This window comes from Terrapene carolina, unplaced genomic scaffold, assembly GCF_002925995.2.
Source record: "Terrapene carolina triunguis isolate 2854851 unplaced genomic scaffold, T_m_triunguis-2.0 Scaffold35098, whole genome shotgun sequence".
Lineage (NCBI taxonomy): Eukaryota > Metazoa > Chordata > Testudines > Emydidae > Terrapene > Terrapene triunguis.
In genome coordinates this window covers 9,574,415-9,593,623 of record NW_020699449.1, presented here as the reverse complement: position 1 = coordinate 9,593,623, position 19,209 = coordinate 9,574,415, and the positions used below count along the sequence as shown (strand labels likewise).

The following is a 19,209-nucleotide window of genomic DNA, read 5'->3' as shown; positions in this document are numbered from 1 at the left end:
CTAAAGAAAGCGACTGGTGCAGAAACAGAAATGATGTAATAAAATTCAGGCGCTGTAACCCCTAGCAGTCCAAGTCCAAGTTTGCGTTACCAGAATCAATCCTGTCTCTTTTCAAACAGGCAAACTCATGAGTGCTTTACTCAGTGGGCTGACTGATCGCAACAGCGTGGTGCAGAAGTCTTTTGCATTTGCTATGGGGCATCTAGTTCGGGTGAGCTGGTGCCTTTTAATTGTGTTTATTATATTGTTTTTTTGGGGAGGGGGATGGTTACGTGTATTTAAATGATTTGAGTCTCTCTCTGACTTTTTTTAAAGACCTCCCGGGATAGTAGCACTGAGAAACTACTGCAGAAGCTCAACAGCTGGTACATGGAGAAGGAAGGTATGTGGTTTTTGGTGGATTTCAGGCTTGCTGTATGAGGCAGGGAACCAGCTCCTGGGGGAGAAGACGCTGGGGAAGGCGTGTTCTAGTATTTTCATCCCCATTCATGCAGTGCGCTAATGTGTGCATTTACTAGATGAATAACTAATGGAAAACACAGAGTGCTACTCCTCTCCTATACACCCATGTGACTCCCTCCCGTGGTCCCGCGGAGTGACTCTGGATTCTCACCAGCGAGGGAGAGAAGTCTCTGGCTCCAAATGACCAAACTGTGTCATTGTTTTCTCCCCTTGTCCTTCAGAACCAGTCTATAGGATAGGCTGTGCTTTAACTGTTCATGCCATCGGGCGCTACAGCCCGGACGTGTTGAAGAACCATGCCAAACAGGTCTTACCTCTGGCATTTCTGGGCATGCACGAGGTTCCAGATGAAGAGAAAGGAGAGAAAGATGATTCTAATCTGTGGACCGAAGTGTGGCAGGAAAATGTACCTGGTAAGTTGAACTGGAGATCGGTAGACGCTTGCTTATTGCTGGGGCTGCTGGGAATCTAGAGGAAACATCATCCACAACGTTTGCGAAAAATTTAACCTTTAATTCTTCTTGGAATGCTTCCTCACGTCCATTCCATAGTAGGTGTGTGTGCTCGCCACATGCACCGGTGCCGGAAGTTTTTCCCTCAGTGGTATCCATAGTGGACTCACTCTGGCGCCCCCTGGAGTGGCACGCACATGCACATAAAGGGTGCCGCCAGCTCCCCCCACCCTCCATTCCTTCGTGCCTCCAGTGACGGTGCTGGAACATCTGCTGCTTTGGCTAGCTTTTCACTTCGTTCAGTGTGTCTCACGAACGTTTTTTCCTGTAAAATAGTTGTATATAGTTAATAGTTACCCTTAGTGTTAGTTCTAGTTAGTTGGTTCCAGAGGGGACTCAGCCTAGGGACGGGGCATGCCCCGGTCCCCAGGCTTTCAGCCATGTGATCGTTGTAAGTGGCCTGTGCCCATCAGCGACCCACATGATAGTTGTTTAAGGTGTCTAGGCAAAAGACACATAAGCGACAAGTGTCACATCTCAATCATTTAAACCCCGAACAAAAAAGGAGAGACATCCATCTCAGGGCGCTCCTGAGGGAGTCGGTGCTGACCCTGGCACCAGAGCAGAGGGCCGACTCGGCCCCGAGCACTGCAGCGTCGGTGCGGAGTGCCCCGCTGGCACCTTCTACAAGCCGGCACCAATCCCCCTCCCCGGCTCCAGCCAAGAAGCCCAAGGGGACCGTGAGGGGAAGATCTCTCACTTCCCATAAGGAGAGGGCCGGAGGAGAGCCAAGACCCATGCTGGGCAGCTCAACGCCTCCGTCAGGGAGTCGAGCCCCAGCTCAAGTCGAGCGGTCTAGCCCATCCCGTACCAGGGGCGGCTCCAGGCACCAGCGCAGCAAGCGTGTGCCTGGGGCGGCAAGCCGCGGGGGGCGGCCTGCCGGTCCCTGTGAGGGTAGCAGTCAGGCTGCCTTCAGTGGCATGCCTGCGGGAGGTCCGCCAATCCCACGGATTCAGCGGCAATTCGGCAGCAGGGACGCCGAAGGCGCGGCACCTGCACACCTCCCGCAGGCATGCCGCCGAAAGCCGCCTGACTGCCGTGCTTGGGGCGGCAAAACACATAGAGCCGCCCCTGCCCCGTACCAGGCCTGCCACACTGGACATTGACGAGGGCCTCCGTCAACTCGAAGTCCCGTCGATACCCGAGGCATTGCAGGCAGCGCAGGAGATCCTGACGCTACCAGTGCCACCCCGCCGGCTCCAGCGATACCCAAGCCCAAGGGTAAACCCGCCTTGGGACCGTTCCGCGTGTCCCCACCTCAGTGGCATCGTCCCCCATCGTGGGGGACGTCCCGCCAGCGCTCACCCGCACGGAGCTGTCATGCCTCAGAAGTAGGGAGACAGGCTCAAAGAACCCCTCTTCCGTCTCCGGACCCTGGGCACTGACGGGGATTCAAGGCGCGGCTCACTAGTGACCTGGCACAGACCTGTGTTGGCATGCGCCCCGCGGCATGTGCCCCGAGACCGACCCTTCATGTCTCCAATGCCTCGGCACCGATCAGTTGAGTGGGGCGGCCTGAATCCCGGCAGGGCGGCCCAAACCTGCCAGGACTGGGGAGAAGTGCCTCTCTCCCCTCCCCCGGGGGGGAAGTCCTCTCTCTGCGCCAGAGCAACCTCCTGCACCCCAAGCCCCTCATCCCTGGCCCCACCCCACAGCCTGCACCCCCAGCCAGAGCTCTCATGCCCCCCATCCCCACCCTGTGTCCCAGCCCTGAGCCCCTCATCCCCAGCCCCACCCTAGAGCCCACACTCCCAGCTGGAGTGCCCCTTACCCCCCGCATAGGTTGTGAGGTGCTGGATACTATTGCAATGGGGGATATCTACTTTTTTTTTTTTTTTTTTAAATCTCAGCCCAGGATTCAAAAGCTTTATGGAATGAAGTTTGCTCTGTGCAGGTGCTGACGTGGGGAGGGGTATTAAGGCTGATGGCCCAGGGCCTGTGCTAGCCTGATGGAAATTGAAGATCTCATTTGATTTGGGGTCCACTAGGTGGTGCTCATAGTATTAACTCCAGAGAGTGGGTGTTACCCAATAGGAGGGCTCTAGATACCAATTTCAACACCTTTATGTGCTGGGATGAAGGAAGATGCAGCTGTGTAATTTGCCCCTTTGCGAGTGACATGCTAGCTCTTTCTTTGCTGTTTAGTGACCTGGTTTCAAAATTCCCAGCCAGTCAGTAGGTTACTGTTGCAGACCTCTTCCCCAGGACCTGAGGAGCTGCTGCCATCAAATTAGTAAGGGATGTGGTTTTTTAAGAAAAATAAAATTTCCCTAGAAATTGACAAGAGAAATACCCTAATCCCCACAAGATCAAGGGATGGAAATTGGCTCTTCTGTTCAATTGTGTATTGAAGACCCTCTTAAATCAGCTCTGAAGGATCTAGCAAACAAAACCGTTTTGGTGAGGAGGCGCTGGAATGACTTCCAGTTGTTTGGCCGTACGATGAGTCACCTGGAGGTTATTTGGTGACTTAGCTCACAGCCAGAAGAAAAGAATTCTTTTACTGCTTGAGGATCAGCTTTTTGTTCCTTTGATGTCATAAAATTACAGCTTTTCTTTGTGTTTGATACACAGGCACTTATGGTGGCATTAGATTGTATATGCAGGAGTTGATCGCAATTACCCAGAAGGCTCTGCAGTCCCAGTCTTGGAAGATGAAAGCCCAGGGAGCGGCTGCCATGGCCTCTATTGCCAAACAAACTGGTTCCCTGGTACCGCCCCATCTGGGAATGGTGGTTGATGCATTGTTGCAAGGTCTGTCTGGAAGAACGTGGGCAGGAAAGGTAAAGAAACAATTGGGGCCAGGTGGCTTGAGAGAGGCTCAGGTGTTCAGTCCCTTAGCCCAGAAACGGAACATAGTGAGCCATAAACATTCCCGTTCCTGCAGGGAGTGGGATTCCAAATGTATCTTGCTTTGGTTGATGGTCTCTTCCTGACCTGTGCGTTCCTGATACACAAAGAGGGGCACTGAGGTGTTCTGGCCCGGACATGCGGCTGTTCAATGGCTCAGATACCCAAACTGCTTTGTTCCTATTCGATTTAGAGCGAGTTTTTAAATGACATGTTTTTAAACGACAAGGCATGGAACCACAGTAACTAAAGGTGGTGGAAATGGGGAAACTCTGGCTATGCCCAGTCGGTAACGGAAATAAGTGCACCAAGTAGCATACGTAAGCCTGTGGAGTTTAAAAAAAACCCAAAAACCTTAATGTAAATGAGAATCTGGTTCTTCAGACTACTTTCTATCCCTCTGGCAGCGCACATTTAGACACGTTGAGGCCCAGCTATGCAGCCAGGACAGTGTGAGTGAGAACCCGGCCGGGTCGTGTTTTTGGAATGTAGGCATCTAGTGAGCTAGTTTACCACGGGAAGAATGAGTGATGGGGGAGGATGAGATTAAAACAGTGCAGCTTACAGTGGAGTGATGGAAAGAATGTGCCCCTTGTGGAGGTGAGTAGCATTTGGATGCTTCTGCAGCATCTGCCTGGGCCACAGAGTTAGGGATACCAGTGACAACTGCAGGAGGAAAGTCCTGTCTCGCGGTGAAGTTGTTCTCATGAACACGTCTCACTTTTGTTTTAATGCTCACAGGAGGAGCTGCTGAAAGCTATCGCCAGCGTCGTCTCTGCATGCAGGTAACCGTCCCTATAGCGAAGCATTGTTTAAACAAACGGGTTCCCTGTGCCTGTTTATGCGGGCCACTGCCTTTTCCTGTGCTGAGGGAGAATTCATTGCCACCTGCTCTTTCCAGAGAGGAGTAGGAGGTCATAGGAACTGGATGCCACCCTAATCTCCCCCTGGGACATAGACGCTTTATCTCCTCTCCCTGCTGATCTGAGGCTGGGGGCTGTTGGGCAGAAGCCAGAGTTGGCAGCAGAGCTCCTCAGTGGGTGTAGGGACAGGATGGGAGGCGTGGGATGGTGAAGGTGGTGAATGGATGGGCAAGTGGATTATGGGGGTGGGAAAGACAGAGGGATGGGATTGAGAAAGAGGATGAGGGACAGAGGAGGAAGTGATGGGGGGGTTGTGTTGAAAGTGTGTGAGGAGGTAGGGGAAGAACACAGGAAGTGGGGAAAACGTGAGGAAGAAGAAAGGAAGAGGGAACAACAGATACTGCAAGACTGAGGAAGAGCTCAGGTACAGAAATGTACTTACAGGGAAGGAAGGGAGAACGAATGGAGCCACAGAGAGTGAAACGTTGCCCTTAGAATGGAGGGTGCGTGTATGTACGCTGGTTAATGCTGGGAGAAGGAATTCCCTGCCTCTGGTGGAGATTCGCACACTCTGGAGCTAACGGGTTAACTTTTGTTCATAGAGATTTGTTCTCCCGAATAGCATTTTTCCCATTTGCGAATGCCCCAGACTCCACCAAATGACAAGGAACCCCTCCCTCTTCCGAGAAAAACTTCCCAGAGGAGAGTGCCATTAGGATGCACCTCCAAGGGCTGCATCTTCTCCTTGCAAATTACTGGATATTTTTGGGGATGGCCAGAAGATCTTGTCTAGAGCACTTTGAACTGGCCATACCAGGCCTAGAAAAGGGCCCAGTCCGGCTCTGAGCTCTTCACTGGCACCAGTAAGAGTGTGTGTGTGTGATAACCCATTTTATTTAACCTGTATTAAAATAAAAAGGATGGAAAGTCTGAATTGTGGCAGTAATTGTGTGGCGTCCTGGGTTCAAGGTGTCGGAGCTTACTTAACTAACAGCCTCGTGGGGGTGTCACTTGTGTTTGACCTTCCATGTGCTTCTGGTGTTTCAGTGTAGAGTTGCAGAAGTCTGTGCCCAATCAGCCCAGCGTCAATGATGTTGTCCAGGCTGTCCTGAAAGAGTGTCGCAAAGAGAACCTCAAGTACAAGATGGTAGCGCTCCGATGTACGGCAGACGTGCTGAAGGCGACAAAGGAAGACCGTTTCCAGGAGCTGGCGGACATCGTCTTTCCGATGATAAAGAAGGTGACGCATCAGCTTTTTGATTTACTTTTTTTTGAAAACCAGCTGGTGGTGGTAGGCCTGCCTGGGTGAAGTCATGTCCATGGGGCTTTTTCTCCTCAGAGCTGATGCTTTGAAAAGCTCTCCCCATTCAGACTGGTCCAGTACAGGTGTGAACGTCTCCCACTTGTAATCTCACAAGGTTTTTCCCAATCCCCACTTTTTTTGATTTGTCGAGTCTTAGCCCCTCACCTTTTCAGTGAAGCTAAACACAGTTCCGTGTGGTTTCCGGCATGTGGTGCTTCTCCAGAAAGACATTAAAACCCAAGTCCCCAGCTGCTCTGCTGGAAACTAAAGATCCCATGACACTATCTCAAACCACAGGGTTTTCATAGCATTTCTCCTCCAAACCCACTGTTGCGCACTGTGATGTCTACCGGTTGCAGCCCCCCATCTGAATCTTGAAGAGTGTGACTTTTCAAGTGCTGCGCATCTGCAGCTTGGGCTGAAGCCAATGGGAACTACAAGTGTGCTGCACCTCTGAAAACTCGGCCCTGTTGTTAAAGCGCTTTGGGGTCCTGCTGGATGAAAGACAGCATAGAAATTAATAACATTTCTGTAGCTTTTCCTGATGGCAACAGAACTTCAGTGAATTGGGGTTCTCTAACTATGTGGTGTGTGTGGATTATATGATGACTAGATACAGGGGCTGGTTGTTAGCAAAGCGTACTGTGGAATAAACAAAGCATAATATCCTGTCTTCCCCCCCCCCCCCCCCCCCATTCCTGGTACCTCTCCAGAATTCTCATGAGAGCGTAGGAGCTGGTTCACCAAAGAATGATGATGACGAGAATGAAAAAGAAAAGGAGCTTCAGATGGAATCTCTGCTCTGTGCCTTTGAGAGTTTGGGCAAGGCCTGGCCTAGGAATCTGGAGACACAGCGTAAGTTGGATCAGACAAATAATGAGCAAAGCTGGCAGAGTGTGGATCAAAGAGCATTTGCTTAAAAAAGGGACTCAACCAGAAAGCAGGTTGAGGGATGCGGAGGAATGTCCAGGGCTTTCAAGAGCCATTTGCTTGAGCAGCAGGGTCAGTTGGAGCAATCTGCTGGATACGCCATCCTGGCAGTAATTTACAGTAACTGGGGAAGATGCTGTCTTTTGCACTCCAACAAACGTACACTGCATATCCTGTCTTTCCCCAGGCTCACCCCTGAAGGGTCCTTACAAGTGCACTAAATGCCATGCACCAAGCTGTTTCGAAGGCGAAGAGTGATGTGATGGGACATGTAGGCCAATGTTTTCTAACTGGGGGTGCCTGAAGCAAGACCCCTAAATAAGTGGCCTGGTTTTCCTAGGTGCTGAGCACCCACTGTTTCCACTAATATCAATAGGAATTTCAGGGGCTCAGCACCTCTGAATGATCAGGCCCCTTTTTATTGAGATGACAGAATGTGGATTTAGTTGCCTGTGATTTTGGCCCCTATGTATGAAAGTGTTGCCCCATCAGGATTAACCAGGGTTTCAGGGGCCTGTGTGGGAGGAGGATGTTTTGATCTCCTTGCAGTGACTGAAGCCAGATCTAATTTGGAGCATGAACATAGACAGCGATATTAGTGTGAAGTAGGGAACGTTCACATCTTCCTTCCCCTTATTAATGTAATGACACCCTAATTTGTTGTTTTCAGGCTGCTATTGGCAAGAGCTGTGCAAATTAATGTGTGAGCGTCTGAAACTCAGTACGTGGAAAGTGCAGCTTGGAGTGCTACAGGCCATGAACGCCTATTTTCAAGGGTAATTTTCCTGCTTGTGCTTCACTTTTATTTCCTGCCTTCACCCAGGCATTTCAATCCTTTTCATGAAATTGTGACAAATGCGCTGTTACGTTGGCTGTAATGATTCCTCAGAGTAAGCCAAGCAGATCCGTAGAGTGGCTTGTTTCCTTCGGCACGAGTCTCACACTGCTTTTACATTTGCTAGGTTAATGCTTTTTGAAGAGGCGCACTCAGACCCTGGGGCTTTGACAGAAATCCTGTTGGAAACCTGCTCATCCATCACACACTCTTTAGGTAAATGTATTTTCCCAGCAGGCGGCTGGTGATGAACAGCTCGTGTAAATGCTTGTCTTCTGGGAGCTGGCTGGTGGATATAATTTGAATCTCTCTCTCTCTCTCTCGGGACATGTTCACTGAAGTGTAATCTGTAACGTTAGAGCCCATAACTTTGAGTTCCCTTTAAGCTCCCTCCCTTGGAATGGCTGCTGACGACTATTGCCCGTGATGCTTTGACCAGAAGTGTCTTACTCTTTTAGAGCAGGAACACCCCTTCCTCTCCAATAGTAAATACCTTGATTTTGGAGGTGGTAGATTGCTGTGTGGGCTCCTGTACTTTCTACATATCCATAACTTCACCTTTTTAAAGTGTCGTCCTTGCAGAAGATGAGTCACGTAGGACTGGAGAACTGAATGACACATCATTTTCCCAGTCTCTTCATTCAGACTTTTTATAGCTAGGCCAAGTTCACACCTGAAACAATATCCCATATTTATCTCTGGTGTAGTTCCCTCAAAGTCAGTGGAGTTACACCAGAGACTATTTTGGCCCTGTATATCCATGATCATTGTCTAGGATGGAAAATTTCTTACCCAAGAATCTCCTTTCTGCTGGCAGCATCTCCCATCATTCTAATATGTCTGGGTTGCTCCCCTGCACTCTGCGGTTCCTGGAGGCAGTTCAGAGCTGCAATGCAGCGTGCGCTGGGCATGGCTTCTGTTGCTGCTTGCCATCAGATGAGTCATTTCAAAGCTGTATAAAAACTCATATGCAGTGTTGTTGTAGCCACCTTGGTCCCAGATATTAGAGAGACAAGGTGGGTGAGGTAATATCTTTTATTGGACCAACTTCTGTTGGGAGAGAGACAAACTTTTGAGCTTACACAGTGCTCTTTTTCGGGTCTGGGAAATGTCACAGCTAAATACAAGGTGGAACAGATTATTTAGCATAAGGAGTTAATACATATTTCAAGGGACCATTCGAGGGAAAAGTGGCCCATTAACATAGTTCTCCAGTCGTAAGGGGGCGGGGAGGAAGCTAAGGGGTGGGATAGGTTAGTGGGTTATAGATTGTTGTAATAAGCCATAAATCCACTGTGTCTATTCAGTCTGGGATTTTTCATGTCTAGCAAAGTTACGAAGTTAAGCTTGAAAATCAAGCACTAAAAATCATGGCTTCCACTCTCCTGTCCGTTAGGTCTTAAGGAATAACCATGTCCCTAGCTACGGAGGTTACTGTGGCACTGGGCTTCAGTGAGAGCATTCTCTGGTTCTTGCAGCTAATAGAACCGGAAGTCGTGATCGCTGATACATTTAACCTGTGTCAGACTTGTCCCGGATTATGTCTTTGAAGGAGGAGCGCAGGGGACTTGCTGCCTCGGGGGAGGATTTGGAGGGAAGGTATTTGCTTTGAGGCTTATCCTCAGGAACCTGCTCAGGTTCGATCTGGACTGTGGCCACAACCTTTTTGCACACGGCCTCAAACTTCTCAGGGGAAAAATCAATTGTTGCATTTTTTCCAAGTCTTGCATGGAGTTGGAGTCCAGAAGCTTTCCTTCCTCGGCAGAGGGGGAGGAGTCTGACTCAGAGGAGGTGTCTCTTCTGAAATATTTTGTTCTTTTTTCCTCCCCCTTTTTATTCCTTGTGGACTTTTTTGACTTTTTTGGCGAGCTTTGCTGGAGACGGTGACCAGACGTGGGTTGCTTTGTGCAGAGCCCGGAGAAGTTTCTCCCTGGCAGTGTGCTCCTTCAGGATCCCATGCTTCTTGAGCAGGAGACGGGATCTCATTATCACGGTTCTCTGACTCAAACTGGGGGGGCTGGATATAACCCTGAGGGTGCTCAAGGCCCATTCCCAGATGTACCCCTGGGTCGTCTGGATGAAGTCCTCCTTAGAGCCTGTTCTGCCCTGGGTCTCCTGGTCAGGCTTTTCTGGGTGGAGTTGTGGGGAGGGTCCCAACATGCCTGTCTGACTCAGAGCCTCACTCCCATGCGGGCGCTAGGGTTGGCTGCCTGGGAGGAGGCTGGGCATAATTCGCCCTCTGCTGATCCTGGGAAGGCTCCGTCACTTGCAGAGCACCATTCGGGTCTAGCCTGGCGTTTGTGCCAGGCCAGTAAGGGGGCAAAGGGGCTCAGCAGGAAGGCGTTGCAGTGGAGGCTCCAGGGCCTGGAGCTGCACAGACCCTCACCCAGGAAGAAGGAAGGAGAAAAGGCTCACTACTGCCTGAAAAGGGCAATAAACAATAAAGGGACGGGAGTAAATGAACTGTCACTTTGCTGCTGCAGAGGCAGGAGATCTGGCAGCAAGTGGGAGGAGGGGGCATGACCAGCACATGCTGCATCCCAGCTGTGAGGCGCTTCCGGGACCTGCGGGATGAAGGGGAGCAGCCCCACCCCAGACCTCTCAGGATGGTGGGAGATGATGGGCTGCAAAAAGAAACCAGAGATAAAAGGTGCACGACAGACTCTCAAGAGAGGCCATGTTTGTGCCCTCCCAGTCCTGCTATGCTCCAAACACGCCCCTCCTGCACCCAACCCCATGGCCAATGAAGGAGCCCTAAGGCTGTCAGCAGTGCCTTTGTTGGGGGAATTGTCCCCTGGGCAGATATAGGGCTCTTAGGGCCCCTTTATGCCACTTCCATCCTTTTATGTGGCTTAAAGGGGCCAGTGGGATAAGGATATCACCCCAGGGGCTGAGGACCGTGGAAACTCTTATGCAAGTTATGGTCACAGGAAAACAACTTGGTCTCTGATGACTTTGGCTGCATGCTTTGGGTGAAAGCCCATATAACATAACCTAATATCCTATTTGTTTAGGAAATACCTGGATGATTATTTTAAGCATTGCCAAGCCACAGGTTGATTGATTGCGATTCCTCTACATAAAAAGAGTTTTCTCAAGGGCTCCGATGTAGGAATATGACTGTACTGCAATTTCACCAGCTTTGTTAGCCTCCAATTCCTCTTTAACCCATGGAAGGGTTGCATTGTGGGTACTGTACCAGAAGGCTATGCATGATGCTTTTCTAACATGGTGGGGGAGTCTGTGTATTTGCAGACTCCATACTGCTAATACACCTGACTGTCTGGGGGGGTTTCTGAGCCGGCCATATGATGGACAGAAGTGTTTGGAGCTACAAAAGCTAAAGTCCTTTGTGGAAAGAAATGGCTAAAGCTGTATTTGTGCCACTGATGTGTACTGCGCTTTGAAAGTTGGAATGCATTCTTTCTCCATAGAAAATAGGAGCTACACCTCCATCAGAACAGAAGCGTTGTCTGTGATAGAACTGCTGCTTACCAGACTTAAAGGTGAGGTTCTTTGTTTGCTTATCACGCGGAAGAGCCAAGGCTGAGATTCCAGCTCAGTGTGTGGCCCCAAGGCCTGGAAGGGCGGAGAAGGCGATGCCTTCTGTTGCTCTGCATTTACTCGGCTGGGTGATTTAGGAGCAACGTTGACCAGCTGCATGTAGCCCTTCGCACCTGGCAGGACAGCGCAGCACTGACATGGGGTGGAGGCGGGAAAAGTGGGAGGGAGAAATTCTGAGTTAGGCGTGGAGAAGCTGTGGATGAATCTAAGGTCGGGAATACAAGGTCTGCCCCCTTTGGCGTGAGAACCCTTCAGGAGAGTTAGGTGGAGACAGCACATTCCTGGGAGGCAGGATATCGAGGTTCATTCTCCAGCTCTGTCTCAGACTCACGGTGCCAGATTCTGCATTGTGCTCTGGCCCTTCTATGCTGCTCCATGGCTGGCATTGGTGGAAATGCTGCCTGCCCCCTGGAGGGCTGGAGGAGGTTTTGCTGATGCAGGAAGTGCTTCTCTTCTTGTAACACCTGTGCTGAATTTAGCCTCTCCGTTTGGGGTTCCATCCCCTTTAAGGCCTAAACAGGTGTGTTCCTTCAAGTGCCCTACATGGCTGCAGTTGCTCTTTATTTAGTGAACTTTCTCCTGTGAGCCTTTAGGTTCCTGCTCTAGCTCCGTGTGTCTCCTTTAGTGGAAGAGGGCTGTGTTCTTTTTTCCTGCTGCTCTTCTGGCTGCTCCATGATTCACTTGGCGCAATCATGAAGTGAGAAAGAAATGCCCCCAAACCCCTTTCCCTCATGCTGAGCACTGTGAAGCACATTTAGCCAGGCCTTGGTGGGCACAGCTCCTGTGCCAGTCCGTGGGACTTGCATCTGTGTAAGGCAGGCTGAATTTCTCCCGATGGTTGATAATCCTGCAGGATCTCCTCCCTGAATAGCGATTTGGATCAAGCGTAGAACTCGAAGCAGTTCCTGTTTCATGATGTCCGGGGGCCTAGTTACTTTGCATCATTCTGGTATTCATTTGAAAATGCAGTTTTTTTATCCACACAGAGTCTAAACAATGGGACAGCCTGCCACTGGAAAGTAGAGCGCTCCTCATTGGCTCACTTACTACCATGGTATTGGACAGCAGACCTGAGCTGCAAGAGAAAGCATCTTTATTGAAGAAAACACTTGAAAACCTTGACTAAATTGTAAAACACCAACAGCAAAGTGCCATGTAAAACAAAAACAAGTGCAGTGTGATCCGAAAACCAAGTGGGGAAATGAAGATTAATCTGTAGCATGCATCATTCCTTGGCCAAAATAAAAAATGCCTTAAATTCTGTTCCCCATTAACTGTATTTTTACTGTTTTAAGCAGCTGGTTAGTAAACAACTTTGAAGTTGTGGAAAAAATAGTTGTATCAGTAAATACCTCTAATGATCTGCCCTAAAAGACTTATAGGTGTGTGATCTAAAAGAAGTATTAAGGGCAAGAAGCATCTGATTCTTAAAATAGGCAAAGGATGTAACTTAATTTACGCTAGATCCCAAATGCCCCTGTAAAGAATTGTTGAAGGTGGCTGAAAAACCAACAGCTCTGGAAAGTTTAAATGCTTGTTTTCATTTCACTGAACCTTGCATGTGGCGGTTTAATACTTGGTGCCCAAATAGTGATTCTTTAAGTCTCTCCAGGAGATCGGGGGCAACTAATATTTATATTAACGAGGGTTGAAATCCTGCCTCTGTTTAAATCAATGGCAGAATTCCCATTGACTTCACTGGGGGCAAGATTTCATCCCAGAACTCCCAGCTCACTGCTAGCCCAGTCTGGTCCTCCCTGGCACACGCTCCCAGTGTTTGTGAAACGTGAAAGGCAGAATATTGTTGACTTATTTCCTCCATCTCTGCCTTGAGTGGATTTAGCAAATCCAGGCCCCCTTCACAGCTAATGGATCCCTGCCTCCCACATTTTAAACAACAATGATTTTCTCCAAAAGTATGCACCTGAAAGAGCACTTTAATGAGCGGCCTGGGGCTGAGGTGGTTTGGATCTGTAAGAAATGACAGCTGGGGAACACTGCTCTTCTCAAAGTTGTTTTGCATGACACTCCTTAACTGCGGCAAAAAATGACACCCTCCCGCCAACTTTTTCTAGAAAATGTTTTTCCAGAGTGTTCAGTTTGCCATGATGGAAATTTTTATAGTAGTAGTCTTTTTTTCATGTTTGTAACTCTGTTCTTGCTTTGGAAAGCTGTAACAATTTAGACTTCTCAATGTTTGTAACAAACTGAATAATCGATATCATCTATCAGTCGCCAGCTCACACTGGTTTCTAGAAAATACTTTTAATTTGCACTTAATAAGAAAGACCATATCTGCATTAACATGGAGTAAAAATTCTATTTGATTAAATGGCCACGCTCCCCTATCCCCCCTCTTTCTTAGACAAAAGGCGTAAACCTGGATGCTGTGACGACAGGCTTTAGAAATGTAAAATGACCACTGTAACCTTAGCGTGGGTCGTTCATCGCTTTGCTGATTATGAATAAAATCATGAGCGTTGGCAACCTCACAGCCATGGATTTCAGCAGAGAAAGACTTGTCGTTTTCTTAAAGACTCCCTCCAGTCCCTTTCTGACTTTCTCTCCCCCAGTAGATTATCAAATAACCTTGCCAACCATCATTGCTCTGTGTTGCTGGCATATTCAGGATTGAGTGTTCAGTACCTACCTTTCCCTCAGCTCTGTGCTATTTCACGTACATTGGAAAAGCATTGAACTAGCTTACTAGTCTGATGTACCTAGGGGGAGGGGCAGTGCAGTCCATACCCATCTCATCAGAGAATTTCAGCCAATGTTGGGGTAAGACTCTTCATCTTATGGCACTTCTGTATCAAGCTCTAATGCATCTTGTATTAGCACACATTAGGCAATCCCTTGGTGCTGAGAGCTGGTGCTAAAACATTTGATCTATGACTTAGTGGCAGGGAGCTGCTGTTTGTTTACATTGTTTGGATTACCAAGCACATTTGTAAATTTTAAAAGCTTATTGGGCAAATCACTTGCATAAGATGGTACCATTTAAACAACTTGCCTTCCATGAAATCTTTCCACAGGAGCTCATTTTTGTATGAATGAGAATTCCCCGTGTTGCTTTGCTGTAGCCATTGTTCGTCTGACTTATTCTTTTTCATATAGTTCAAAGCAACAGACAGTTACAGGAAACCAAGCGCTCCCAATCGCTGAGCCCTTGATTTCAGCAGGGATGTGCGTATTGGGAGGCAGTACCTAAGATTATGTAGCCCTAGCTAGAGCAACTGGGCTAGCTGCCGTAACAAATGTTTTTCTGCTAGGGGTTTATAGTACATAGAAGAAGAGGTTCTAGAAATTCTACTGATGTCTGGATTGACAACTGTGGCCAGGATTACTGGGAAGCTGGAGATGGTGTATTAGAATCTCTCTGACTCATAAAGCAATATGTTTTTAATGATTAAAAGTACAGATTCAGAATTCTTCTACAGCATGTGCCTATACACAGAACCTACCTGCACAGAAGTTGATATGAATTTAAACCAAGGTCTGATTTCTACCCCCCTTTTCATTTGTAAACTTGACAGGAAAAAAAAAAATAGATGTGGCCTTCCTAGAGTTTTTCCTCTGAAAGTGATTGCACTATGTAAAACACACTGTACTTTGCCCAAGATGGGCATTTCTTGTGCTGCTGCTTTGTAGACCAAGAGTGAGGCGTGCAAGTCTGACACTAGCACTCATTCTAACCTGCAAGCTGTTGCTTAAATGGATGTATATTAAGAAAAGTTTTCTAATGTTGCAAGGTCTCCATCAAATTCATTGTGATCTGTACTTGGATGTTGAAGTATGTAAATGGACTGATTGAAAGAAAACCCTCCCGCTTACCAAAAAGGTAACATTAAATAAAGGTGCATGACCTGTTCTTGGAAGCAACTGGTAATTTTTTCCCTATTAATGTGTCAAAATTTAACCTATCCAGCACTTTCTAACATTCAAAGCTGGCATTAATGTTATGAACTAGTCATACATGACTGGTAACTTCCCCCCTCCCACCTTAGGAGCAGTTTAAGCTGCTGTCTCATCTCTCAGCTACTCCCAAAGTCTAAATAATATACAATGGTTTTATTTCAAATAGTGGCTTTGCTCCAAGCCATGGCCCCTCTAGCTGGGTTACTGCCAGTTAGAATAGACTGCATTTCTGGCCTGTTGAGGTCAGTAGGGTTGCATAGATGTCAGCAAAGGCAGGACTGGGCTGTGATGTTGAACGTTACATAATAAGCAATGTTAAAAAAAAAACCCTCACCTTTTGAACTATTTATCAAAGCTACCAAAATACACAGGAACCCCTCCCTGAAAAATACAGTGTAGAATATGTTGGATGTTTTTTTACATTTTCATATATATATATATATGTCATATTCTGTGTTGTAATTAAAATCAGTGTAGATTTTTGCTTACAAATATTTGCACTGTAAAAATGATAAAAGAAATAGTATTTTTTTATTTACCTGATACAAGTACTATGGTGCCATCTTTTTATCATGAAAGTGTAACTTACAAGTGTAGATTTTTTTGTTACATGACTGCACTCAAAAACAAAACAATATAAAACTTCAGAGCCTACAAGTCCACTCAGTCCTACTTCTTGTTCAGTGAATTGCTTACATTTATGAGAGATAATGCTGCCTACTTCTTATTTACAATGTCACCTGAAAGTGAGAAGAGGTGTTCACATGGCACTTTTGTAGTCAGCGTTGCAAGGTATTTACATGCCAGACATGCTAAACATTCGTATGCCCCTTCATGCTTCAGCCACCATTCCAGAGGGCATGGTTCCATGCTCATGACACTCATTAAAAAAATAAGCATTAATTGACTTTCTGACTGAACTCCTTGGGGGAGAATTGTACATCCCCTGCTCTGTTTTACCCATGTTCTGCCATATATTTCCTGTTTTAGCATTTTAAGAACACTTTCACTGCAGATTTGACAAAACGCAAAGCAGGTACCAATGTGAGATTTCTAAAGATAGCTACAACACTCAACTCAAGGTTTAAGAATCGGAAGTGCCTTCCAAAATCTGAGAGGGATGAGGTGTGGAGCATGCTTTCAGAAGTCTTAAAAGAGCAACACTGCAATGCAGAACCCAAACCACCAAAAAATAAAATCAGCCTTCTGCTGGTGGCATCTGACTCAGATCATGAAAATGAACATGCGTCGGTCCGTATTGCTTTGGATCGTTATCAAGCAGAACCCGTCATCAGCATGGATGCATGTCTTCTGGAATGGTGGTTGAAGCATGAAGGGACATATGAATCTTTAGCGAATCTGGCACGTAAATATCTTGCGACACCAGCTACAACAGTGCCATGAGAACGCCTGTTCTCACTTTCAGGTGACATTGTAAACAAGAAGTGGGTAGCATTATCTCCTACAAATGTAAACAAACTTGTTTTCCTACGCTAAGCAATTAGCTAAACAAGCAGTAGGACTGAGTGGACTTGCAGGCTCTAAAATTTTACATTGTATTATTTTTAAATGCAGGTTTTTTTGTATATAATTTACATTTGTAAGTTCAACTTTCACAATAAAGAGCTTGCACTACAGTACGTAAATGAGGTGAATTGAAAAATACTCTTTTACAGTACAAATACTTGTAATCAAAAAATAAATATAAAGTGCACACTGTACACTTTGTATTCTGTGTTGTAATTGAAATCAATATTTGAAAATGTAGAAAACATATTTGAATAAATTGTATTCTATTACTGTTTAACAGGGCGATGAATTGAGATTAATTTTTTTAATTGCTTGACAGCCTTAGTAATTATATCACTCAATACTGTAAGGTACAATTTGTGTATGACAAGTTCTAAAGCGCTATCCTGCTTGAGAAACCAACATGGCAAACTGAAGTGGTATTTAGTTCAGTCGGTCTTAAAAAGGGACCCAGAATGGGTTAGCCAGAATGAAACTGCTTCCACAGGAGAGGGTGAGGGAGCCCTACATCAGATCATCCCATAGCTCAGTGGTTGGCCCACACTGCTGTAAGGTGAGAGCCACCTCTTCAAATACTTTCTCCCCATCTGGCAGAGAAGGGGGAATTGAACCCTGGTCTCCCATATCTCCAGCAAGTGCCAACAGCAGCATCACCTCATCTACCTGATTTTAGGTGGTGGGTTCCCAGTTGTGGCTCACTAAACAGAGCTAGACAACTTCCTACAACCTGGATTGATTGAAGGGCAGGATTTAGGACACACCACTGTCATCAGCATCTCACATGAGCTAGCTTTGGCAGCTCCCTGGTTAGTCTGCTAGCTTTTGTGGATTGCATTCTAAGGCACCTATCTGTCCCCGTTCACTGGATAGGGAACCTTGTCGGTTAACTCAGCTTTGTGGATCACAGCGTTGGTCCTGTGTTTTCCTAGGTACCTAAAACGTTAGGTGTTGCAATGTGAAGTATCACAGCACCTAAATCGCTGCTTGGTAGCTGGTTCTCAGATTTCTAACTTTCAAAGAAACAAGATGACAGGTCTTTTTACTGTGCCAGCTAGTGCAGAATTACTCCTTACTCGCTCCAGGGGCTGCTTCTTGTCTTCAATGATCCAAGCAATGAGGGGTCTCCTGCTTCCTTTGCCATGCTCGTAGACAGTGACTTTGTTCAATGTCAATCAACTTCTAGTTCTAGCTCTTTAAGCATTACAAACAATTCCTTTCCTATTCCTTTCAGTGAGAACGCTATATGCCTTACGTGTTACCCTCCACACTGCACCGAACACTGAAAACGAGTGGGGGAAAATCTGTATTGTGGCAAATGAAGGATTAGTTTAAGGGAGATGAGGTAGCTGAGGCTAGCAATGGTTTGTACCATACAAAAAAAAATTAAGCAGCCCCTGCTGTAGAACTGAGCTGGTGCACATTGACCTGGCCAGAAACAGGCCTAATAGATGCAGGTGAGGTTCCTTTTCTACATGCATGTAACTGGGAGCTACTCATTTTATTTCTGAGGAGCAGCTCATGGTCAGATCATAATACCAGATGACTAAGCTCCATTAGTAACTTGATAGAAGCAGAGCTAAATTACCATTGGAAGTACCCTTTGGCCACAGGTGCTCCAGACAGTCAACTAGGACACATTGTTATGAGCCTAGAAAGCTGCTATGACAAGGAAGCAACTCATAGGCAGACTTCGATTGTAGCTCGGGTGGGGAAAACCAATGTATTTCTAAAACTGCACTGACTAAATAAAACAGTGATCAGTAAAATGGAACTATTGGCAAACCAGATTAGTGCCCAACAAGAGGTGGACTGGGATTTCAGGAAGAGCAAATGAAAAAAAAAAAAAAAAAACAGTTCAAAACTTGGTCCTGCCCTGCTGAAGATGCACTGCATATTGACAGCATATCCAGTTAAAAGGAATCACCGCAGGGATTGATACAATGGAGCATCTGGTTTTTCGCTGTTCTGTTTTTGATATAACAAGAGAATGTGTCCACTGCAGTGGAACAAATCTACTGATATCCTTTCCAGATCCAGCATCTACACACACAGCTGAAAGCTCCAGAAACAACTTTAAGGGACTTAGAAGAAAACCAGTAGGTCTTATGCCTCCCTGGCAAAGCTCCAGGTAAGTTTTGACCGAGGGAACCCCTCTTTTGAGCAGTAGTTTTTCCTCAGAATTCTTCAGATGGCAGTCAGCAAGATACCTTAAATGTTTGACCCAGAATCAAACAATTCCTGCAGAGTATCTTTCCCTTTGTTCTTGTTTAATTCAACTAGTTAGACACTGATGTTATGAACTACATAACTAACCCCAAGACTAGTCGGAGTAATGTATTTCAAACTTGCCCAAGCATAGTCACATGCCACTCTGCTAAGTGGTTACCTACAAGGTGAGAAAAGAAACCAAAAGTGAAGTTAGGCTTCATGTTTGAGCTAAAA

General features: G+C 46.8%; 1 protein-coding gene across 1 annotated transcript in view; it reads left to right on the top strand.

The window, feature by feature from the left end:
* ECPAS (Ecm29 proteasome adaptor and scaffold) overlaps positions 1 to 15,190 on the top strand; it is an 86,430-nt gene extending 71,240 nt beyond the window's left edge. The window contains exons 39-49 of the mRNA XM_024215177.2: positions 120 to 211; positions 316 to 382; positions 684 to 875; positions 3,549 to 3,757; positions 4,566 to 4,609; positions 5,735 to 5,927; positions 6,704 to 6,845; positions 7,591 to 7,696; positions 7,883 to 7,971; positions 11,190 to 11,261; positions 12,306 to 15,190. Of these exons, the coding sequence (XP_024070945.2) occupies positions 120 to 211; positions 316 to 382; positions 684 to 875; positions 3,549 to 3,757; positions 4,566 to 4,609; positions 5,735 to 5,927; positions 6,704 to 6,845; positions 7,591 to 7,696; positions 7,883 to 7,971; positions 11,190 to 11,261; positions 12,306 to 12,445 (1,346 nt within the window). The 3' untranslated portion in view covers positions 12,446 to 15,190. The remainder of the gene's footprint in view (positions 1 to 119; positions 212 to 315; positions 383 to 683; positions 876 to 3,548; positions 3,758 to 4,565; positions 4,610 to 5,734; positions 5,928 to 6,703; positions 6,846 to 7,590; positions 7,697 to 7,882; positions 7,972 to 11,189; positions 11,262 to 12,305) is intronic.
* Positions 15,191 to 19,209: the final 4,019 nt, after the last annotated feature.